Source organism: Perissodus microlepis, chromosome 6 (assembly GCF_051167445.1).
Source record: "Perissodus microlepis isolate ML-2025 ecotype Zambia chromosome 6, ASM5116744v1, whole genome shotgun sequence".
NCBI classification, from domain to species: domain Eukaryota; kingdom Metazoa; phylum Chordata; class Actinopteri; order Cichliformes; family Cichlidae; genus Perissodus; species Perissodus microlepis.
Window position 1 is genome coordinate 21,646,285 of NC_140466.1, and position 25,001 is coordinate 21,671,285.

General features: G+C 37.7%; 3 protein-coding genes and 1 non-coding gene across 5 annotated transcripts; 3 read left to right on the forward strand and 1 right to left on the reverse strand.

The window, feature by feature from the left end:
- Positions 1-3,142: 3,142 nt before the first annotated feature.
- Positions 3,143-6,107, forward strand: scpp1 (secretory calcium-binding phosphoprotein 1). The gene is made up of 9 exons (XM_084930004.1): positions 3,143-3,358; positions 3,572-3,626; positions 3,967-4,014; positions 4,589-4,642; positions 4,758-4,784; positions 4,890-4,988; positions 5,187-5,219; positions 5,304-5,363; positions 5,463-6,107. The coding sequence occupies exons 2-9, from the start codon at positions 3,573-3,575 to the stop codon at positions 5,886-5,888; spliced, it is 801 nt and encodes a 266-aa protein (XP_084786130.1). The 5' UTR covers positions 3,143-3,358; position 3,572; the 3' UTR covers positions 5,889-6,107.
- Positions 6,108-9,394: 3,287 nt separating this feature from the next.
- On the forward strand, positions 9,395-9,468 carry trnai-aau (transfer RNA isoleucine (anticodon AAU)). The gene has a single exon. It is a non-coding gene; the product is annotated as a tRNA-Ile (tRNA).
- Positions 9,469-10,871: 1,403 nt separating this feature from the next.
- aptx (aprataxin) lies at positions 10,872-15,191 on the reverse strand. Of its 2 annotated transcripts, XM_084931426.1 has the most exons (7): positions 14,963-15,191; positions 13,887-13,933; positions 13,487-13,765; positions 13,336-13,395; positions 13,017-13,243; positions 11,471-11,574; positions 10,872-11,362 (listed from the first exon to the last, which is right to left on the reverse strand). In XM_084931426.1, exons 1-7 carry the CDS (start codon positions 15,090-15,092, stop codon positions 11,214-11,216), a joined length of 996 nt encoding a protein of 331 aa, XP_084787552.1. In that variant the 5' UTR covers positions 15,093-15,191; the 3' UTR covers positions 10,872-11,213. The 2 variants fall into 2 exon arrangements, with proteins under 2 accessions (XP_084787552.1, XP_084787551.1); XM_084931425.1 differs by lacking the exon at positions 13,887-13,933 and having other exon boundaries at positions 13,487-13,648.
- Positions 15,192-15,198: 7 nt separating this feature from the next.
- On the forward strand, positions 15,199-24,177 carry dnaja1 (DnaJ heat shock protein family (Hsp40) member A1). The gene is made up of 9 exons (XM_084931423.1): positions 15,199-15,294; positions 16,574-16,720; positions 16,814-17,003; positions 19,313-19,417; positions 19,525-19,752; positions 19,848-19,962; positions 20,175-20,290; positions 20,876-20,976; positions 21,214-24,177. The coding sequence occupies exons 2-9, from the start codon at positions 16,589-16,591 to the stop codon at positions 21,445-21,447; spliced, it is 1,221 nt and encodes a 406-aa protein (XP_084787549.1). The 5' UTR covers positions 15,199-15,294; positions 16,574-16,588; the 3' UTR covers positions 21,448-24,177.
- Positions 24,178-25,001: the final 824 nt, after the last annotated feature.

Consider the following 25,001-nt stretch of genomic DNA (forward strand, 5'->3'; position numbering starts at 1 on the left):
TAACTTTGGGAGGGCCTTTGGGAAACAGAGATAAAGAGAGAGGCGGACAAAGGGATCCCACTCCCACACTGAGCTTCTGTTGGGCGATATACTTAAAAAAAATAGTGTGTCTGTTTCCCAAAAAATGAAAATAAGTTTAAAAAAAGAACGCTCCAGGGTTCATAACAGATTTTGACAGGTTTCATTTTTGTTACTGAAGATAATTTGCATGCATGTATAGAGTTCAGGAGAGTGGGGCAACAGAGTCTACAGCCATCTGTTAAACACTACTCTGTTATGGTTTGGGCAGCATTTCAGCCAGTGGTGTTGGGGATCTTGTAAAAATTAATTTATTTACAAGCACAGAAAAGTGCTGTCAGGTTTTGATCTACCATCCAGTACCATCTGGTTCATTTGTCAGCAAATGATCCCAAAAGCACTACTGCAGTAAAAGCATATCTGTATAGAAAAACATGCTGTAGAACACTGGACATATGGATTGTTCTCCCCAGAACCCAGACCTCAACATTACTGAAGCAGTGTGAGCTCATCCTGACAGAGAACAGAACAAAAGGCAGCCAACATCAAATAAAGAGCTTTGAATGTTCTTCATGAAGCCTGGAGTACTATTCCCAAAGACTGCTTAAAGAAATGACAAGAAAGGTTGTCTAAGAGAGTTTAGGCTCTGTTGAGGAATAAAGAGGGTCAAACCAAATACTGACTTTAAAGCTTTTTAGAATTGTACAGACTCTGTTTTTGCAATGATTTTATCATCTACTGAAAAGCAGCACCAGTACAGGGCTTAGCATGATGCTGATCCTGAGAGAAGGGCTTCATATTCATATGTGTCCTGTCAGTAATGTTTCTTTGTTTGTCAGCTGTATTCATCCTTGATGACATCAGCCAACAGAAAATCCATTATCAAACTCAAACTTCAGATTTCCATATCAGTTAGACAGAAAACCTCAAATCCCTGGTGAATAGACTCAGTTAACCAGGGGTGGGAAACTCCAGGCCTTGAGGGCCGTTGACCTGCAGGTTTTAGATGTGTTCTTGATCCAACACAGCTGATTTAAACAATTAAATGACCTCCTCAGCATGTCTTAAAGTTCTCCAGAGGCCTGGTAATAAATTAATCATTTGATTCAGGTGTCTTGACCCAGGGTGATATCTAAAACCTGCAGGACACTGGCCCTTGAGGCCTAGAATCCCCCACCCCTGCAATAAACAAACACGTTTGTTCAGATGTGTAGTATTTCTTCGTTGACACATTTTTGTGTATTACACCGCTAAAAAAATAATGAATTCAATTTTATTTATATAGATGTAAATCAAATCAAATGTTTACTTTCAGTTGAATATTTCAGCAATCATTGGAGCATTCATTATGCTTTCTATTGAATGGATTTTGCACACTTTTGGGTATGCTGTGGAAACAATTGGATTATTTAACAAACAAGTATAAGTGTAACAAAAAATGTACCCCTGATAATGGATGGATAAGCCTTGTAATGAACATAATTTCTGGTTACTGTTGTTTGTGAAAATTTGAAAAAGTACTATGGGCAGGTTGTTTATGGCAGAATGAACCCAGTCCAAACCAACATGACCACATTGTTTTAGGACAGAAACAATACATACTTTTGGCCACTAGATGTCACAAAAACTAAAGTCTGTACTCTTAAAGCGGCTAAGAAACTGCAGTATAATGAGGGTAAATGATGAGAGTAGCAAGGACATGACAAAATCGCTCAAAAACTGCAGTTTTACCTTAATTAATTGATATTCAAAGAATCAACACACCAGCTTTAAACACAAGCCTCTTCATTGAAAAAAATACACTGCTTTGTAACACTGTTCATCAAAGCTGGGAAGTACAAGCTTTGATTTATATTACATAATGTTGTAAATCAATCAGTCAATTCCACAAGGCATTGATGGAAATATGCTATCTTATTTTATACAATGCAGAGTAAAAAAAATACACGATGTGGCATCAATCATGGTGTTGTTTTTAGTAAAATCATATTTCACTATTCATCACTAACTTGCATTACTGCACTGTTTTCCCTTGATTAGCAACTAATTCAAACATATTTAGGCAAAAAAAAATAGAAGAAAATGATTACACCGCACGCAGTCTCAAGGATCACACTGGTGATGCACCAGTCTGACAAATGCCTAGTTTCATTAAGAATATTAATACCACAGATGCATCCAACGCCTGTCTGACAAAGATAATTACATTATTAAACCTTAAGTAACGTTAAGGTGAACGTGCAGACACTGTTGACTGTCTGCGTATCACAACAAGCATCAATCATCTCCTCCTCCACTCCTACCCTGTGGTTTTGGTGGAGAGCGCTGGACTGGTGAACATTCAGTCTAATTACAGGTTTCTTTTGCTTAGCTGAAATCCAAAGTGAGGTTAAACAAGGAATTCTGTAAGCTTATTTTGGGCCTGGCCATATAAGTATATCCAGGAAGCGATTATATACCACAGGATGGAAATATATATAGAAGCCTTTACTTGTACATACTGTACATGCTTAATGTTCCAAAAACACAATTTCCAATAACATCGTTTAGCAGTGAAGGCAAAATATGGTTTGTTTTTGTTTTAATAGACTGAATTAATATTGTACTTTGTCACAGTGTGCGTGTATATGTGTGGGCATGTGTGTGTATCTGAAGTTAATCCATTTATGTGAAGTTGCCACAAGTTTTTATAAAAGGCAGTGTTTAATTTTCTCAATTTAAACCAACCTTATATTGAAAACTTTATAGCCCTCGCACTTGTACTACTTGTAACCTGTTCCATGTAATCCATCATCTGACAAAAACAAAATTCCAAATAGAAAGGGAAGGAGGGGAAAAGGAAAAGAAAAAAAAGTTTCACCGGAAACAAGCATGAAACTGTCTAGCCCTCTTTTCCTCTCTGAGTGGGTGAGTTTATTTTTTCAACAGGCCACAAACCCTATAGTTTAGTGAGCTAAATTATATTTCACTAAAGACGTGAGAGGGGGTGTAGGAAATTTTGTGACTGGATAAAAGAGCACACAGTATCTATGTGTGTGTGTGTGTACAATCATCATCACGCCACTGTGTGTTTTCTGAACTCCCTCTCCGGAACAAATACACCTTCGCATGACGACAAAAAAGACACATCCGGAAGGAAGTGATGCAATCACCGTAAATGAGAATACTTATATACAGTAGTCCTTGGAGTTCCCTCCAGCATATCCACACATCGTGATTTTACTTCAACTGCAAGCTTCCATTCGAGGTTCAGGACAGACTCCGGATTCTCCTGTTTGCTGCCTCATAGACTAAACGAGGAGCACCAGCTGCATCTTTTTTTATTATCTCTGAAACTGAGGTAGAGTAAATGATTATGTAGTATTATTATTATTACTTTTGATCACAACTCTTACTTTAGTGATCACAACTTTGAAAGTTTTGAATTGTCGGTTTGGTTTGTAGTAACTTAACATCTAGAAGTTTAAACCCAAGAGCTAATGCACCATAGTCGTTACTCTTACACTGAACTGAACTTAATGAGAATAATAATTACATACTATTTTTTTTACAGAATGAAGGTTCCCATCATTACATTTTGCCTGATTGGAGCAGTCTTTTCCAACCCGGTGAGTATGAAAGCAGAAAACAAAAATAAATTATTAAAAAGGTCTCAATTTTGAAAGATTTTTTCACCGTAATTTTTTTTTTTACATAACTTTCAGATAGACGAAATATTCTCCCATCTACCATGCTGTGTATTATTGTTTATTTGAAAGTATTACTGAGGTTCAAGGACACAGTTACAACAAAAAAATCAATAATACTAGGTACAAATAAGCATAATATTACTTGCTATTAGTAAAATAATAGGTCATAACTATATGTATTTTTAGAAATAATAATAATAATAATAATAATAATAAAGTGTCCGCTAAATAACCATCTGTTCCATTTTCATTCTGACAGATTTTACACACTGTTGTTTCAGTATCAAGCGAGGTTGCATCAAACTCAGTAAGTAGCATTTTCAAATCACAAATCATTTTTTTAATATTTTTTCCCAAATGCTAAATCACAGTTGTATTAGACCTTGTTTCTGGTACTGGGAAAGAGAGAAAAAAAAAGAAAGCAAATAATTCCACAATAATTCAAAGTTTAACTTAATAATTTAAAATTTCAAGTTTTGTTTTTATTTATAGATGTTTAAATTAGTAAGTTTAAATTTGGCAATGATTTTCTTTTCATATATTTGAGCTTCTGTACGTTTGAGTATATTTCAGGAACTATACATAAACTACTAAACTATATAGTCTGCCTGCAGTAAAGCTGAATTCCTTGAAGACAGTCAGCAGGAAAAGCTAACAATGGGCGTGGGTACTGGAAGTTTCTCCAGACCTCAAGATGATTCCCATTTCAGAAACTATTGTTTACTATACTTTATGTCTGCTTCCATTCCGGCAGTAATAGCTTGCCCAAGCAAGGGTTGACAAGAATGAAATCTTAAATGAATGATGATTGTTGATGCGGCAGTTAAAGCATATAATTAAAATACATTTTTCTCTGTGCTTACTTTGTTTTGTTTACCCAGACTGAAAGTGTGTCTGTTTCACAATCGTCTGAAAATGACACCTCAGAGCTTCAGGTAATGTGTACATTTATTTCAGTAATGAGTAAATGGTTATTTTTCCTGACTCTTTCCATCACATTTGATTGCTGAGTTTCATCCACATGACTCTTTGTTCCTGCCTGTGTTGCAGAGCACAGAGGAAAACACCTCAAATCAGGTGACTTATTTTGGTTCTGAAATGTCTTCAGAAAACCTTCATCCTAACACACAGATCAAAATCATTTTTCTGTTTACTGAAAATGTCTCTGTTTTTTTTATACAGAGCTCAGAGTCAGAATCATTAGAATCCACAGACAACACATTGGAGGACACATCAGAGGACACTTCAGAGGACACTTCAGAGGACACATCAGAGGACACGGTGGGTCCTATTAGCAATCCGTGTAATATTTTACTGTTATCCTTCAACAAGGTTGCTATTTCCATTTCATAATCTTTAAAGCATTAGCAAATTGTTAGGATTTCTGGGTGTAACCTTGAATATCAGATGATACAAATGAATAAACCTGGAATAAATCTGATATTTGCATCCTTAAATGGGTTTCATTTCCACAAACAGACTTCAGAAGAGAGTGACAGTCAGTCGGATGAGGTAAGATGAAGTAAAACAACTTCTTTTACTTACTGTATTATGTGTAGTACAGAATTACACTGTTTCTTCACCTCTCTTCCACAGATGGACTCCATGCTTGACACCAAAGATGATAGTATGGGCAGTGAAGAGAATGTCAGAAAGGTGCGATAAATCTTTTACGTTATCAAATTATTTCATTTAACCTGCTTAAGTAGAGGTTACAGTTAGTTAACACAGTGCTCTCTTTATTCACTGCTTTAGAGCTGGGTGCGAGTGTTTACAAATACAGTGAAAGCCCTTAGCGCAGAGGACAGCAATGAGCTGCCCGACACAAACCTGCTGGTGAACCCCACAGACAGCAGTGACAGCACCAGTGACAGCATAGAAACCACAACTGCCAGCAATGACAGCAATGAAAGCAAAGACAGCTCCAGCAGCGAGAGCAACGAGAGCAACGAGACCAAAGACAGCAGCGACAGCAGTGACACCAGCATGAGTACAGAGGACAGCAATGCCAGTGACAGCACCGAGCTGAAACAACTGAAAACCAGGGACTGTGTGAATGGCACTCAGAGCTGCGAAAGTGAGGAGCGTTTCTTCCAGAGTGTAGGAGATGATGCTCATTTCTCAGTGGATAATCTGATGGTGCCAGATGAGGATGACAGGGAGTTAATGCTGCGAAGATGATGGCATGCTCTTGTGCAGCCTCTCATTTCCCTCTACGAACTCTAGCACTATGACTAGCCTGAACACTTCAGGATGATAGATTTTGTTTTATAGATTGCTTTATGTTTATAATGACATAATGCTACATGCAGCTGATTTTTGTGTGAAAATTATCGAGGTGATATTATCCTAAGTGTTTACTTTGTTTTTATAATAATAAATAAATAATATAATCATGGATTTGGGGCTTGTGGTGTGTTGGCATACCATTTTAATCAAGGATTTATCCATCATGCAATTTTATAACAGGCCAATACATAAAACTGTACTCTCTACTTTTTAAAATATTTAGAAAATTATAGTAAAATACATATAATAACTGCCTTGCAAATTCATATTTTGCATGCACATTATGTAGCTTTTAAAATTACTAGAGATGGCACATACCACTTTTTAACCCTTTAGAGCCGGTCGGAGCGGGCACGCTCTGTTTTGCATAACTATTTTTAAATCCCGGTAGCTCTGCAACCATGTAAGCTAGCGCAATAATTTTTTTTGCATATGAAACCGGAAGAGTTGTACTTACATCTTATCCCATCAGCTTGTCCTAGGTCACAGTTTCCTTCCACATATAGCTTTGCAAAAACTGCATAAAAAGCACTTGCAGCAACAAAAACATAATATTCCAGAAACACGCTTTGCCGATCCGATCAGCTGTTCATAACACTTCCTACGCGAACTTTTGCATGTCCGCCATTACCTGCCCGAAACCGGAAGTGACGTCATTTTCGCAGAAATGTAGTTTTTTTTATCATCAGGGCCTCAGGGCCTATACTGGTGTTTTTATAAGTTATCTTTGACTTTGACTTTCTGTGTCTTTTCTGGGATGCTTAGGACTCATATTGCACTGCTGGAAATAGTTTATTTTGATGCATATGCTGCTTTTTTGCAAATTTGCAGTATAATATTTATTTTCGTTTTTCCTGCAGTGTATAAAAATTGGTGTATTTCAAAAATAAAACTATGAAGACACTCAAAATAAATTTCCTGTGGTAGGAAACTATTTGTGCAACTTTTTTGTATTTACAGTTTTGAGGGATAAGCCTCTTAAATTTCTCTAACTAGAAATATATGTTAAAAAAGCAAAAACGATTTTCAATTTTTTTGTAGTTTATTGCACTTTTTTGCAATTTATGTAATTACTATGCACTTAATGAATACATATTATTAAAATCTGGGCTATAATGGTTGTATTGATGTATAGCAACTTGCAATGCTCCCAAAAATGGCTCTACAGCATGTAAACATATAATATAAGCTCTGGCGGACTTGGTTCTATGGTAGGTCTTAAAGGGTTGTCCGATACCGATTCCGATATCATAAATTTGGATATCTGCCGATACCAATATGAATCCGATATAGCGTATTTTGTAATCAATAAAACGGTTTTTATAAATATTTTGCAGCATTTTGTATAAGTTCATACTCAAGTTTTAAAAAACAAGACTGAAGCTATTCTGTTATACCTGTATGCAAAAAATACACTCCACCCAAAACATTTTATAGTTCAGCAACACAGATCAATCTAAAAAATTTAAACCTACACCATCCTCCCTATTCTGGTATTTTAAAGTACTTACCTACCTAACTAATAGGGCTGCCAACTCCCAGCAAAAATATTAGGGAACCACCCCCCACCCCCCGCCCTTAATCGATGTAATCAACTTTAATTTAATGCAAGTGTAAAACAAATGCACAGAAATCAATTATTTTTCTACAATAATTAAATAGAGTCAACATCTTTCTTCAACAGAATTGCAGACTGCACAGATGGTACCTTCCCAAAGGAAAAAGTACTTACTAGGGTGTATATTAGACTTATTAGTTACTATATACAATAATGGATTTCTATACATTTAATCAGATGACCACTTTTGCTGTAAGATTCAGATAATTATTTATTCAAAGTTTTTAAATGACATAACAAAGAAAAATATTTCTTTGTGCCCCCCTTTCCCTGTTAATGCCCTACCTGGCCCCAAAACTTTGCTAGACCTGCCCCTGCACAGTTACCAGCTGTCAGCTACATAAAAAAGGATCCTGGTGTTATTTGTCTCTCAGAAACCATTCATAACTTCCCTTCATCAACTCATTCATGTCACCTAAAAGGTAAACCTGTTTCTCCATCACCTGCTCAGCTCTGATGATTCAGTAAGGACATCTCCTGGCTTCATCTTCATGTTTCCCTCTCTCCAGATGTCCAAACGGATATCATGACCAGCAGCTTTTACAGCCCTGGCTCCAGCAAACCTCAGCTGATACTAGAAAGTAATATTAAATACATTCTAACAACAGCTTATCACGCAGCGGATAAACAACGTGCTGCTGTTGTTTATCTGCTGGTCTCCTCTTTCTAGTGCAAAGTGGACGGTAAACAAACAAGACGGGACTTGCAGCAGAAAAGCTGATCAGCTGATCATTGATCAGTTTCATGTTTGAAGTAATAACAGGAGAGGAAGGGGGAGAGAATGAGAGAAATGGATGCAACTGCGCTGCAAAGACAGAATAACTCCAGCTTTGTGTCTATTTTTTAATTCTAGCTGAAGTAGGGACAAATCGCTTCCTTTTCACCTCAACATGGAACTCAAATGACCAGTCCAGCTGTGGCTCAATATATCAGTTGTTAAGCTTAATGCGGAAATACTATGCAAACATTCAGGGATGAACTTACACACTTGCTTTACTTCTCTGGGATAGTTTTCGCCGAGATGAAATGCCGGGGTTAGGAAGCATGTAGCAGCTCCAAATGCTCCAACAGAAGCTGACAGGTCTCCAGACAACAGCCGCTCTATCACGTGACACATACTGGTCCGACGCATCGAGCTGGGTTAAGCCAAGTAGCGCGTTTTGTGATACTTCGGATCGGATTACATTTTTGATTTCTCACCGATATCCGATCCAGTAATTTAGGTCAGTATCAGATCGGTCCATCTCTAAAAATTACAATTAGCTACTGAAAAATAGTGGCAGGACAGCTGAATAAACAAAGAATAAAAATTTTAAGCTGAGTCCACCTCTACAATAATACATTTTTAAGCAAAATGCAGTCCTGCATATTAGAGGTGGGCGAATCGATAGATGGTATGAAAACAACTTTTTGTGTTTACTATCACGTCTCTTTTATTAATGGTCTATAACACATTTAAACCACAGAATTGTTACAGCCATTTAGAGGTCATTAAAATATGTTCCGAATTTGGCAAATGGATGATGGTTAGGCTAATCTCACAGCCTAAATCACGAGGTACTGTTCTCCCCTACATAAGCTCCCTTTATAGGTTAAAAGTATTGTTATTGGTATCGGATCACTAGCAAAGACAGCATTGTCGCAGAGCACTGCTGTTTATTACTGAGACTTCTTAAATGAAATACTAGCACATAATACTTGCCTTGTAGTCGAATGTAAAACTACAACGTGTGATATGTATGACTCTCTATATAAATGGCACTTTCTCAACCGCAGACATGGCCGGTTAGCTCAGTTGGTTAGAGCGTGGTGCTAATAACGCCAAGGTCGCGGGTTCGATCCCCGTACGGGCCAATAGAGCCTTTTTTTGTTTAATTTATTTTTACATTTCTGCTGTTCTGGTTGATGACGATATCACCCTAAAAATACTGAATATCGTGTGGAGAAGTAGTTCGTTATTAGACAAATCTCGAAAACTGTCGCGGCTTATATGAAAAGTCCCCACTAGATGGTACCAAATCTTCATGTTGTATTGTGTACTAATGCAAATTAAGTTTTTATAATCTTTCTTGAGGAAAAGGGCGAAACCGTATACAACAATCTGGAAAAACGCCAGGAAAAACAAATACAATAAAAAATTTGATATACTGCACAGAATCAGTCACAAAGCATAGTGAAGACTAAAGGAAATTTCCAGTTGATTCACATTGTCCACCAGCAAAGTATGTCTGCCAATGTCCAGGAGACAATTCACCCATATTTATGGTCTAAATATGTTCTCCTCACCGAGAAGGTCACCAATAATCTGTTTAATGACCATGTCAACATAACTGTCTGATTCAATATCATAGTACACCTGGTTTTCCATAATTTACTGAGATTTATGACAACAAACTGTGAGGCAAAAAGCGCTTTTGGATTTTCTAGCAGACAGTTTCATTACAAATTTTATAAGATGGTAGTGAGACCTGCTATTATGTGTGGTTTGGGAAAAAAGGCAAGAGGTGGAGCTGAAGATGCTGAGATCATCGTACCAGGATGGATGGGATTAGAAATGATCATCAGAGGGACAGCTCAGGTCGAACAGTCCAGAGAATCAAGGATAAGATGGTTTGGACATGTGCAGAGGAGGGAGATGTATTGTACAAAGCATGTTGAATATGGAGCTTCGAGGCAGGAGAACACGAAGGAAGGCCACAGAAGAGGTTCTTGAATGTAGTGAAGGAGGATATGCAAATGATTGGTGTGACTAGAGATACTGCAAGTGTGCGGGTGTAAAGAGGCTGTGCTCTGGTAATGGTTTAAACAGATTTCTCAATCACATAATTAGAATGAGAATCAAAATACGGAGACGTAGGTATTAGCAGTAGGTGGCTGAGCAAGCTTTAACTGTTATTTGCTAAAGGAGTACTGTAATAGCAGCAAAGAAAAAGTACACCAAGTTCTCCCAAGTACCAATGTGTTATTTGACTGTCTGCTACTATTTCAACACATCAAAGCAATACAGTTTTTTTCCAGCAAGCTATTTTTCCTTATATAAAAACCTGTAAGTTCGAAAGGTTTCTTTTATACTTTTTAAAACAAATGTTGATTTCTGTGGCAGCTGTGCCGGCTCTGAAAGCGAGTTAATGCATTCCCAGTATAATACATCGACAGCTTCCTTATGTTTTCTGTAAATCTGCATTAAAAATCAGTCTAAACTTGATGCACTGCAGGACTTAAAAGATGCAACTTTAATTGAAAAGATATAGGCAGTATTTAGTTCTTAGAAAATATTTATTGCAAAATATTTTAACATGTTTGAAATGGTATTAACACTAAATGAAATCCATGACCTTGCATTACACTGATGGCATTTACCTTGAACGTTTTGTAGCTTGACACTCAATTTCCTATTAAACTGGAAAACCCTAAAAAGCTGAAAAAGCAACAAACATTGAAGACCTTTGGAATTTGTAATCAGGCCAATAATTATGGAACCTACAGGAACTTAACATTGTACAAAAGAATGAATCTATACTATAAAAAAAAAGTTAACATGAGATATGTGATCAATGAAAACCCAGAGCATGAGCATGAGTTACAGTCACATTGTTATCTCAGAAATGAGACTTCAGGTGTTCCTTCAGTGCCGGTATAGTGGGAAGCTCTTTGCGACACACGTGGCAGCGGAGAGGTAGCTTCAACAACTCACTGGTGCCTTCTTTCACAGTGACTTTTCCATCAGTTTCAAGCATCTGAATGACATCTGCAGGAAGAAAAACACAAAGTATTTTGAGTCCACAGTATAAATGATTTGCTCTAAAGCCAAATTATTTCTAAGCAGGTGTTAAAAATAAACTAGAACTGTTCTTACCCTTAGACTCAATGAAGTAATCTGTTGTAAATGAGTTCCAATGCTTTTTGTTCTTTAAACAAGGTGAGTCAAAGTCTTGGCTGATCACGTGGAGGTGAACATGGCTGAAAGAGAGAACATTTCAAAGCCACATTAAAAACCTGTTTAAGATTAGAAAGTAAAGTCTGAAGCGTTTACATTTCAGATCTTAGCCACAAGATGGCAGCAGATGTCCAAAACAGCTTCTAGCTTCAAGTTTCATGGCACTTTTATTCCAAAATAGTGTGGGAAGAATCTAGACCAGGGGTCCCCAATCTCAGTCCACGAGGGCCGGTGTCCCTGCAGGTTTTAGATCTCACCCTGGGTCAACACACCTGAATCACATGATTAGCTCATTACCAGGCCTCTGGAGAACTTCAAGACATGTTGAGGAGGTAATTTATCCATTTAAATCAGCTGTGATGGATCAAGGACACATCTAAAACCTGCAGGGACACCGGCCCTCGTGGACTGGGATTGGGGACCCCTGATCTAGACACTCACACAGTATGCAGTAGTTATTTTAAGGTAATGATTGTTGTTTATGTGTCAGACGTTGGGACCACACCACAATTTATTAGATTCATTTTTTAAATACAATAATACATCTGCATCACATTTCTCTTTAATGGTTTTAAAGATGTTTTACATGTTTATATGAAAAATTAAAGCCAGATCAGAAGAACAGGATGAAACATTAAAAACGCAAATTTGAAAAATCAGAGCCTTTGTAAATGAAAACATAAAAAACAGACAAATAAAAGTAAACGTTCAATGCAGAAATGATGAGCAATTGAGGTTCATTTAAACTAAGCGTAAACATGAAATGTACTTATTTTAAGCATAGAGAAGTCTGCACATTTTTTTTTAATTAACATTTATTCCCAGAAAGTTAGGATTCCCTTTCAAAATTGCTTCCAAATGTATTCTGTTGACGCTTTTGTTTTTTTAGCTTTTAACGACCACGTGATTGATTTCACAAGCTTTTGAGTCAGAATGAAAATCCTTAACCCTAACCTCTTAAAAGTCATTAACTTCAGAGCTTCTTTAACCTTGAGTACCACATTAACTGGAGCTCGGTGTCTACCTGGTAAACAAACAAACAAAAAAAAAATGCTTACTTTGATTTTTAATTGACTTCGAACTGTCTTTCATTTCCTGAATTTCTCTCTACAATTTATTGGTCTTAATTTTTAGTTTATTCTGCCCTGTACTTCTTTATTTCATTCAGTCTTTGTTTTATTTTGCTGCTCTCTGAAGCACTTTTTAAGGTAGATTCTGAAAAATTCTCTATAAAACCAACAATTATTATCATTATTATCACTATTCTTATTCTAATTTAAAACTACATGTTTTTTGTTGTTTTTAATTGTTTGTTATAGCAGTCTCAATAAACACATCCACTAAAGCCTCATCAGTCAAATTGTAGTAAAAGGACTAAGTCTTAGCATATTACCTCCATATTTTTAGTTTAGTTTAGTTACTCTCCCAAGTTCACAAAATCATTTCATATAGTCTAAATTTTTACCTCATGCTTGGGATGGCGTGATATCCTGTGCGGAACTGCACCGAACTACAATCTGGGCGCTGTTGAATCATTTGGTCAGCAACTTTCTGCATGTGTTTCACCAGATCACAGTGCTCAGTGCGCAAAGCCTTCAGGCTGGGAATTGACTGCCACGGGAGCACAAGCCAGTGGTGGCGAGCTTTGGGGTATTTATCTTTAATAACGACCACTTTATCATCCTTGTACACCTAGTTTAAAAAAGTTAAAAATTGGATATTAGAGACAAAATCCAGTTCTCCAGTCAACATCACATCGTGAGTCTCTTTTATAGAACGGCTACCTGCATCTTGGGGTCTTGCATTGATGTCTTAAGGCCTTGACTCCAGTGTCCAGCATTTTCCTGCAACCGATATTAGGGGACATGTTTCTTCTGGATAATGTATTCCTTCAAACTCAAAACATGAAAACAATCCAAACATTTTTTTTCTTACATTTGTTTTTGGGGAATCAGCATGACTGACTGACACTGAGATCCTTTCTGTTTCTTTGTCTGCTTTCATACTCTGAGCGTCCCTCTGGCTCTCTCGGTCCTCTGAAGTGGACTCTCGCTGCCTTTTTGTTCCACTTTGGCTGCCAGTGGGATCCTCCTTGAACTGTACAGTGTAGGGGTAAAGCTGATTGACAATATGAAGGCGCTGTCCAGGCTTTATTTTGACCTCACTGTCTTTACCGACCACCACGGAGTCTACAGAGGTGGGGTTTAAGCCCAGCTTTGGAATAAAAATGGGGATATAAAAGACAGATTGTAAGATTATATAGTAAAAAGTGGAAGATGGGAAAAAGTTTAACCTCTTTATAGATATTCAAATTATGAATGTGTAAGTATCTTACCTGTTTAACTTTGACATAACCTTTGTTGCATTCTGCTTTCAGCTCCACTGGTTGGAAAAGGATAACATTTGCAAAAGTCACACTTTCCACATATTAATGATAAAATCTTTGGGAAATTTATAATAGTTTAGAAAGTCAATTAAAAATGCTGTAAATGGGTTTGGGTTTCCTATGGGTCCTCCAGCTTCCTCCCACAGTCCAAAGATATACATGTTAGTGGTGATTCTAATATACCCATGGATGTGAGATACGCTGTTTGTAGTGTATAGTTTAATGTATGGTTTTGGCTTTGTGTGCTCAGTAAGACGCTTGGTAAGTGCTTAACCTCAATATTACAGAAATGCATTCGGCCCTTTAGTTGATCCATCAACTATTAATCAAAGCCTCATCAGAAATGGTCTCACTGGAGAGGTGACAGTCATGAAAGAAAGAAGGGAAATGGGGAGAAAGGGTTTCAGTTCAGGTTGAGAACTGGAATGAGAAATCAAGGGCGACGGGTATTATGGCGTGCCAAATCCAAATTTAAACATTTTGGTTCAATTTGTTACTAATATGTAAGAAGGAGGTCAGGAGAAGCACAACAGTAAATGTCTACAGGCATATGTAAAACACAGTGGAGGCTCGGTCTGCGTTTCAGCCAGTGTTGCTGAGATCTTATCAAAATTGATGGAATTATGAATGCAGAGAAGTACCATCACATTTTGATTCACCTTGCATCTGGAAAGCACCTGATTGGCAACAGCTAAATTTTTCAGCCTCAGCTATCATCCTTGTTAAAGCAGTCTGTGATCACCTTGATTGAGAACGAAACAAAAGGCGGCCAACATCTAAAGAAGAGATTTGAATGTCATTCAAGAAGCCTGGAATAGTTCTCCAGGCTTCTTGAAGATCGCTTAAACATATTACAAGAACACCTGCCTAAGAGAGCTCAGGCTGTGTTGACGTGGCCATAACCTTAGCGGTCATACAATACATCTCTTTTTTTAATCTTTCTTTTTTATTTTGATTAAAAAAAAAACTTCAATAGTTGATCTAATTTTTAACACTGCTAGTGTTTCAGACTGAGATGCTGTTACCTTGCTGCCGAGAGCATTTTTTGTCTTTGATGGTTGTTTCTGGCCCTCGCCCCAACACAACAGTCTGTAAATGAGGGAGCTGGATGGGTTTATGATTCCCCTCCTCGCTAATAAGCCAACAGAGTGGCATTTTATCATCGTTTGTCTTCGGCCTCGCAACCAGGGTTTCTGTTTCCAACAGTTCACGCTTGTTTGGATGACTGGGGGCTCCGTCGCAGGAAATAAACGTCACCGGACGCGACTTTCATTTACGATAGAGGCGGGTTAGAAGAACCTTCTAGAAGAGTTGCTGTGAGCGGAGGTTGTGAGGCGACATCATTGTCTTCATTAAGGTTGGAAAACAGTAATTATCTGTTCACACGGTGTTTATCACAAGTGTCATGTGTATTTTTTGGTCGGTGTTTAAGTTGAGAAAACAACAAAGCTAACCTTTTTTTTTTCCTTAGCCGGGCTAAGTAGCTCAAATAGCCTCGTAGGGCCCGAGCAGCCCCAGTTTGTGCCCCTCATGTAACAGCATACATTTAACCACTGGATTATGTAAAACCTAAGTAACTGGAGATGTGTGAAAAGTACCAAAAGGAGCGTTCGACAACAGTACGAGTTGTTTTTATTGATTTATAAACACCTCTGAAACCAACTGGATACAAACGTGTTGTTCAAATATACTGTGATCTTTTATTCCCACTAATAAAAGATTACAAATAGTTGAGTCGCCAAGTTTCACTATCGCTTCTAAAACAAATATGGCAGCGTTGAGTAAACAAATTGCTCAACGCCGGACAGAAAGCGAAGGCACTACTGGTCTTTGCTCCTTTTTACAACGGAAAAGGTCTTGTGTAGGACTTGCTAGTTATCTGACTGTTTTTAAAAGGGCTGGATTGAGGCTGTATTTGTGTGGTGCTGGTAACTGGTAGCTAATTCTTTGAATCCCCACCCCCACCCACCCCCCGTGAAGGGATTTAGTGACTCTGTTATGATAATAAGGAATAAGTTGCTGGTTTGGATCTACTTCACCCTTTAGAGTAGGGATGCCAGACTCGATTCACATTGTGAACTCCAGTTTGATCTTGAGTGGGCCAGATTGGTGAAAGTAAAATAATAAAAATGCTGCTGTAGTGAAATGAATCTGTCAGCAGGTCTCTTTAGGCTTAAAGAAATGTGTCAAATTAACAGAAAAGGTAAGTCATTCAGTGTCTGGTAATTATTTTGTTAACAGAAATTGTATTAGATGGTGAAAAAACAGGAACGTTTTTGTCATTTAGTTCGTTACTTACTACTCTGACATACTATAAATGGCTATGAACGTATGAAATTACAATTAGAAGTCCAAAATTAACGTCTGTGTGCACATTTTCTAAAGCTCTCCGGTGGGCTAGGTTGAAGTCTTTGCTGGGCTGATTGTGGCCCACAAGCTTTATGTTTGAGTCATCACCTCCCATCTAATCACGAAGTATTTCCAGGTTGATAGTTTAGGGTGACAATGTCCATGCAGATCACATGCAATGTCCTCTGTAGTCACAAGATCTCAGCCCAGCTCAGCTCAGATTCAACAGAAGCTGAACATTTATGAACTTTATTTTATTTATGAATATTTTTATTTATTTATTTCAGTTTCTCAAGGCAAACATGGTCAAAGAAACAGGTTTTTACGACACTTTGGGTGTGCCACCCAGCGCAACTCCAGATGAGCTGAAAAAGGCCTATCGCAAACTGGCTTTGAAATATCACCCCGATAAAAATCCGACAGAAGGAGAGAAGGTGTGTAGTATTTTCTTACTGTCATTAACATCAACAGGTGAGGCACACATGTCTTCTGACACTGTCTGTCTTCTCTTTTTTCTTTTCTTCAAGTTCAAGCAGATCTCACAGGCCTATGAGATTTTGTCAGATCCGAAGAAGAGAGAGATTTATGACCGGGGAGGTGAAAAGGCTATAAAAGAAGGAGGAACTGGCGGTGGAGGTGGTGGGGGCTTTGCATCACCCATGGATATCTTTGACTTGTTTTTTGGTGGAGGCAGCCGGATGCATAGAGAGCGAAAAGGTAGGCAAATGTTGAGAGAATATAGCTGTGAAATAATATGTAAAGCTGTTTAGTTTGCCTGTGTTAATAATGTTCTCTGATGCGATGCAATATGAAAGAAAACTGGTTCTAAAGACTCAGACACAAAGAGTTTGAATCTGTTAAATCATACCGTGGCTTGGTGCTGTACACCCCCACCCCTAATTGTGATGTAGAGTTTGTTTTTTTCACAAGGGTTACCACTAGAGGTCAGTCATGATACGGATAACACAGGTCTGCAACCTGAAAACTGCACAGGATTTTTAATTTATTTATTTTTTTATCACTGTTGTGCTTTTTTTTTTTTTTTTATGTAAACTCCTCATATTTTGCAAAAAATCTGTACGTGATGGAGGGAAATGGAGATCGTTTTTGGATTCAGCACTCTAAAAACAATAACTTTTACCAAAAATATCCCATGCAGCTGAAAAAAAAAATATATATATATTTTTTTTTTTTTTTTGCAGACTTGTGTAATTGGCAGAGCCAGAGAATGCCAAGCAAACAAAGATTATGTCTGCACTCATAGTTTTAGCTGAGATAAAGTAGAACAGTCTTTAAAAGCTTGAAAGTTCATGCTCATACCGTAAGAGACTTGTTAGTCACGGGTACACGTGCCCCTAAAGCATGCCTGATTTATGCTCTGTTTTGCTCTAGATGGGACCATACTTTGAAAAGTTAACATCCTTCTGTTTTTGGTGAAGTTTTACAGAGGAAATGGTAGTAGGGGCATCTTCCTCTTAAATCTCTTTAACTTAAACAACTTTAAAAATTCTGTGCTGACTAGGGCTGCCACGATTAGTCAACTAGTCACGATTACGTCGACTATCAAAATCGTCGACGACTAATTTAATAGTCGTAAGATCCCAAAAGACGCAGGAATAAGTAGTAGGATTTAAGAGTGTAATAACGGACTGAAACAGAAGATGGCAGCACTGCATGTACAAGGATGCCAGCTGCCGTTAAACCCCGAAGAAGAAGAAGCTGTGTCCCAGAATTCATAGCGCGGCTCTGCTCAGTTTCCAACAATGGCGGCAGCTAGTTAGTTTTAATATTACTCTTATTATTCTTTCTGGGTCACAAAATAAACGTTTAACATATTCCCAGGCGAGAATGTAACTGTATAAACCTCAAATATCTGCTCAGTTTATCAAGACACCACATATTTTCAAAAGCGCTCCGACGTTTTCGGAGACGTCTGTTACCCACTAGCTCGATAGCGAGCTGGGGGCAAGGCTCACTAGAGCCCGTGAGAACACCAGACTCCCGGCAAATCGTTTTCAAACCCACTGCCGTCTTTCGCTACTCAGGTTAAACATGATATTTAAGTCACTTAGATAATTTAAAAATAATATTGTTTGTCTTTTTTCAGTATTTTATTTGTTCCTAAGTAAATCGATTTGGCTGAGATTAAAGTTAAAGTTTTTACACAGCTGAATAAACGTCAAGCAGACAACTGATTAGAAGTGTGAGATGCTCGAGAATATACTCCAGTGTCCTGTTATATTTTAGATAGCAAGGAGCAGACGTCTGAGTTTATTAAACTTCACCGAAACAATCTGCAAATTTCATTAAAATGTAATAAACTATCATCTTGTCTTTATTTTTAGTTGGGGCATACCCTAAACACTTAAAGCTGTAAGCTAATGATAGTTATATAAGAGCAGATCCATGCTGGTGCAATAAGCTGTAGTTTTACATCCAATGGATGCATGATCTGATTAGTCGACTAATCGCAAAAATAATCGTTGACTAGTCGACTATCAAAATAATCGTTTGTGGCAGCCCTAGTGCTGACAGGTGTTTGCAGGTTTAATAGAGGAGAGTGACAGATTACCAAAAAAGTACCAACAGTCTAATAAACTGAACAGAAAAACAGTTTTATTGAAGATAAAGTATAAAGGCCAGAGCAGATATACATAACCAAAGGAAATGTACTAGATTTCTTAAATCACAGTGTGACCTAGAGGTTTTCCCATCTCATATCAGCTTGAATATTGATGTCTTTACTACAGTAGATTTGCAGATTTGTCTCTTTAGAATTACAAAGAGACAGTGTGAGAAATGCTTTCTGAAAAAATGTCTCACTCTTCGAACGTAGAGAGTGTGAATGTTTGAGTTTGGGAATTTTTTTTTCTACTTATTACTGCATTTCAAATGTCACATGTACAGCAAAATGATTGAATTAATGAAAGCTTGTCTTAGTGGTTTCTCTGGGAGACCTCTCAGGCTTAAGTGTTACTGCTGAAATGTGTGATATAACTTAACTGTGCAATATTGTTGCCCCCCAGGGAAGAATATTGTTCATCAGATTACAGTGACGCTAGAAGAGCTTTATAATGGAGCAACAAGAAAACTTGCTGTCCCAAAGAATACCATTTGTGACAGATGTGAAGGTATGTTTCTCTTAAAAAGTTGCTTAGATGTTAGTGAGATGTGTGTCACATCAGTCTGGTGCAAGTTATCTAACCAAATTGTTTCTCCTGCATTATTCATTTGGCAGGTCGTGGAGGTCGTAAAGGAGCGGTACAGGTGTGCATGTCTTGTCATGGCACAGGGATGCAAGTCCGCGTACACCAGTTACTTCCAGGTATGGTACAGCAGATGTCCACAGTGTGCCACAGCTGCCAAGGACAAGGAAAAAGAATCAGCCAAAAGGACCGCTGCAAAGCATGCGGAGGCCGGAAGATCCTACGACAGAAGAAGATCTTGGAGGTCCACATTGACAAAGGTGAGAGAAATGTAAAACTTTTTTTGCGTCTGTTTGGTGTGCAAACAAGGAAAACAGTAAACCTGTACATATGTTACCCGGTGACATTTCCACAGGAATGAGAGATGGCCAGAAAATTGTTTTACATGGAGAGGGAGACCAGGAGCCGGGACTCGAGCCAGGCGACATCATCATTGTTTTAGATCAGCGAGACCATGCACAATTCACCAGGTAAAAAGAAGCCGCTCTTAAGTGTCTTTTTGTTGTTTTGAATGTTAACTTGGATGATAAACCAACGTTTGTGCTTTACCATCACCCTCTCATCCTTTTGTGCAATAAAAATAAAAGTAATTTCCATGTCCATGCTGTAGGCTGACATTTGACTTTCTTTTTGCTTTTTGTTTTTTTTGTTTTTTTTTTGGTCTTCATTTTTGTCTAACTAGGAAAGGAGAGGACCTCATCATGTCCATGGAGTTGCAGCTGGTTGAAGCTTTATGTGGTTTCAAGAACCCCATTCAGACACTGGACAACAGAACTCTCCTCATCACATTACATCCAGGTAAATCAAAGTGGGAAATGCTTTTTGGGAGTTACTTTGATTGGCAACCAGATTAGTGTATGAAAATATTCTTATGTATAATGAGGTAACATCAGCAGGTTCAGGTCTATTTTTGTTTTTTGTTTTTTATTGTCCTGCTTTAGAGGATATGAATATATTATTGAAAAATGCATCCGATGAATAACACATATTGAATTTAGAAACTGTCATAGCGCTTTTTAAAATAATTCCAGGTGATGTTTGAAAGATTTCTCTGTGAGATGTGAACCGTGTTTTAGATGTGTTGTGTCATTGTGATGTCCTCCTTTTCCAGAACAGTTAAAATCATTTTATTTGAAAAATATGAATAAACAGTGATGATTTTTTTTTTGTTTAGATTGACTTAATTTGTAATGGGCCTAATGTTATTGTCAGCCAAGCAAGCCACATTTGGTGTGGCTTGTACTTCACAGTGAAACTAGGCCACCTTGTCAAGACCACTGGACCTATACTGTACAGTAGTTAAAATAAACTACAAACTCATTCTTACTCAGTTCATTTATTTTGATGTCGTATATATTTGTTTGTTTGTTTTTTAAATTACAGGGGAGTTGATCAGGCCTGGCGACACTAAGTGTGTCCTGAATGAAGGGATGCCCACGTATCGCAGGCCGTTTGAGAAGGGGCATCTCATTATTCACTTCTCGGTAAGACTCTCTTTGGCATTTATTGTTTTTTTTGTTTAGTTTTTTTTAAATGTCTTTGTCTTTTATATTTTTATGACTAAATTACACATAAGTAAGCAAAGCAGCTGATGAGGCCCATATTTGCAAACATTGACACCATTAAAATAACATAAAGTGTTAGCATTTTTCTGCATTATAATATGCGTGTATGGTCTATTGTGGAGCTGCAACTGAATCTATTTACGGATGTTTCATTAGGTGGTGTTCCCAAAAGCTAATTTCCTCCCCGAACATAAGCTGAAGGAGCTGGAGCGCTATCTCCCAGAAAAGATGGATGCAGAGCAGCCAGACAGTATGGACGATGACCTCTACATCTATGCTGACCTGGAGGACTGTGACTTTGAGAACAGGAGAAGATACAGAAATGAGTGCTACTACATGGACGAAGACGATTACGCCACCACTGGTGGTGTTCAGTGCCAGACGTCTTAAGCAACAGCTGGCCTTTGTCTATTCCAGAAGCTCAGATCCTCATCTCCAATGCAAAGCACCTTTTTTTTGGTTATCTGTGCACTTTTAACTTTATTTTCCTTAAAAATCAATTAGTCTCTTTAGCTTGTTTGAAGTTTGTTCATAAAACTGTTTCCCAGTGCCCTGTGAATGTTAAAATTGCAGGACTTGAACTTAGACGCAGTTCAGTGGAATTCCTCGTCATCTAGGACCTTTTTTTTTTTTTTTTTCTTTCTTCTTCTTCTTCTGTCATTCACACTGTGATTAAAGATGAGGGCTGGTATAACAGGCTTCAGGGAAAAGCGTGACGGCCTGCTTTTTGTGCAGTTACACTAAAACTGATGACAATAATAGGTAAATAACCTATATATATATATAGAGAGAGAGAGAGAAATCTAAATCAGGCGTTGAAAACCACTTTTTGAAGACTCATCCATTTTTGGTGTCTGTAGCCCTTTCAGACATGAAACTTGTAACAGCGCTGAATCTGTCAGTCTCTTAAAGTAACAGCATACTGTCTTTTAGTCAATGTTCCTCATGCCTTCATTCAGACATCCCTGTGACTGTGACAGAGAGAGCCACGGTATGTGCACGATATCAGCTTTATTTGAAAAAGTCTTTGTATTTACGGGGACGTGCATTGTCAGTATTGACTCTAGCAAAGTCTAATGACAATTGTCATTAAGAGCAAGGACATCATCCCCAACCCTTTTCACAGAGGCTAGAAAACTTTATCACAGAGGAAATTTTTCTCTCTGAGCAGTTTAGAAACTGAGCTGGTGTTTTGCGTTCTATAGTGAGCTGATCGGCCCACAGAGCTACAACAGAGACGTGCACGCTTGTAATAGTGTGGGTGTCTCTCTGTTGTGACTGCATGCAGTCAGCCAAATACACATATTTTGTGACCTAGTGAGTTTGCTGCTGTAACTTTACCTCTTTACCCTTTAAAGCCTACTAGGAGTAACCCTTGGAGTTCTTTTGTGAAGAGTGGTCACATTTGTGGTTGCAGCACAGAATCACAGCGACACTTCAGAAAAACAGGAAACTATTTTAATGGTTGTAAAACCACATCTTAATTGATATACAGTGAGATGTCAGAACTCGTTAAGGGAACAGGTGAGGTCATCAGACGTCGTCTTTATGGGGGAAAGAGTTAATGAAAAAGCGATCAGAGTGCTGATTTATACAGCTCAGGTGTGTTTGTTTGAAAGGGGCTCACGAGGACCAGATGGTGGTGGAGGTGCTTGGAAACTTGATTTAAAACATTAAAGCTGTTGTACCCTTTCAAGGGCTATTTTTTCAGACTTTTTATGAAAAAACATGTGACAGGTTTGAAATCAGTGTAGTCATGATTAAAACAGGGAAACGGGAAGTTCAAGCCACTTAATTTCCAACTAATGTTTGAGTTTAGCGTTTTGTTTAGTTTTTTCCTGAGCTGCAGTCAATTGTCTGTGACGATGCCGCGCACGTCTAGTATAGTGTAAGTGTGAGAGTGTGTGCAAAGGTATGTGCAATCACCTTATATTTTGAAAGGCTATTTATGATTCTTGTTATACTCATTTACATTTCATAATTCTTTTTTTTTTTTAAACTAGAATAGGTTTACATGCTAATATTAAAAAACAAAACAAAACGTATCCTTCCGTGCCCCGCTCCATATTGCCGCAACGCCACAGTTCATCCTCGTCCTGAAAGGTCCAGCCTGCTCTGATTGGTCAGAAAAAGCTGTCTGTGGATTAAGTCTCAAGTTTCTCAGGAGCTGGGAGTGCATGAAGACTCCTGCATTCAGTCATTGTGACAGTAACAGAACATTTTGTCTGCTTTGCCTATGGCTGAGACATTTTAGAGACATTTCTTTCTGTGGAAAGAAGAGAATATCTTCCTTTTTGTCCTTCTCTTTCTTACCCATGTGTGTTCCCTGACATTTTTTTCCCTATCACTGGACCCGTTTTCATTTTTTAAAATAAAAAAGCATAACCAGGGCTATTTTGAATAGGTATGATTTTTCTTTGGAAACAGTGGCATAGTTGTGGCAACGTTGTACTTGAAAAGGTTTCTAATGTCTGCCTATTTAGTTTTGTTGTGAGTTAAAAAGCATTAGAAGACAATGAGATCAGACTCCAAAATCTAGAGTTTAAATGACAAATGAAACCGGATATTAATATTTTTCCATATTCCTTGTGAACCTTGTAAAAGCCAAAATGAGTAATGGGAGTTTATGGATGGGCTTTTAAAATAGATAAACCTGCAAACTTTATACCTCATTAAAGTGTCTGCCTGTTTGAAAGCCTTTTCATAACTTAACTTGAAGTTACTTGATAATGCAGTTTTATTTTTCTTCCTTTTATCTCAATGGTGTTTGCCTTGGATGTTGTAAAACGGTCATGCTCACAGAAGCAAGGGTCTCCTTAAATAATGTAAGTAGATCTTGAATGCAGATGTGAATTTGAGTGCTCATAATGTAAGGGGATTTCAATGCAAAGAGTAATTCAAGTAAATGTTGCCAAGGTTTTAAATTAACTTGATGCATGTTTGGACCAGTGGTCTACTTGTTTGTGTTCATGTTTTCTAAATAAATGTGATTTAATGGTCTTTCTAAGTTTCTGTGTAACAGTGCTTGATATCTTTTAGAAAATCTGTCTCTGCTGTTTTTCATTAAACTGGATTTTTATACCCAGATATTAAAATTCAGACACCCTGTTACAATCTAAACCACTGGCTCAAAGTATTTTTTTTCCTCTTTCTCTGTACATCTCACACTCGAGTCATTATTCAGTTGGATGGAAATTAATATAAAAATAGGGGTTTTTTTTCTAAAATTGAATATTTGCTGGGTTTTAATCTACAGTGACCATATATCGGGTACAGTTGCGATAGCGTGCCCTTTTTTTCTCCCCAGTTCGAAGATTTTACATATGAGGGTTTTTTGTTTTTTGTTTTTTTTTTAATCTCCTGGTCCTTAGCGGGTTCTGAAATTAGGTAAATACAACCTTAAAATTCCAAATTATTTAACAAAAACTACGACAAAACACAAAAATGGTGTGTGAAAGATGAGGTATACGCCATGATTCAGTAGTTTGTACAACCACATGTTGCAGCTTTGAGTCATTTGTTTATGCACAGCAGTCTCAATCAGGTTTTTATCCCTTCTGTTGTAGATTTGCTGCTGTGTTTAGGATCATTGTCCTGTTGCATGAAGTAATCTGGGGCAAGTTTGAGCTGTCATACAGAGCCTCACATTTGAATCTAGATATACAGAGGAGTTTATGGTTGACTCATTGACTGCAAGGTCCTGTACCATTATGTTGTTCATCATTTGTAGTTAATGTTAGAATGATTGTTATTATGTTTTGATATGCAAAACATTAGAACTGAAAGAGAATGTACTCTCTTTTTACTATATATATAATTAAACAGGGAAAAAAAATGGATGATATTCTTTTGGACTTTGAAAATATTTTTTTCATCCGTTTCACAAAAATTTTTGACTACAAGAACATGGCAACAAAAAGTGGCTTAGGAAGATATAATAGTTC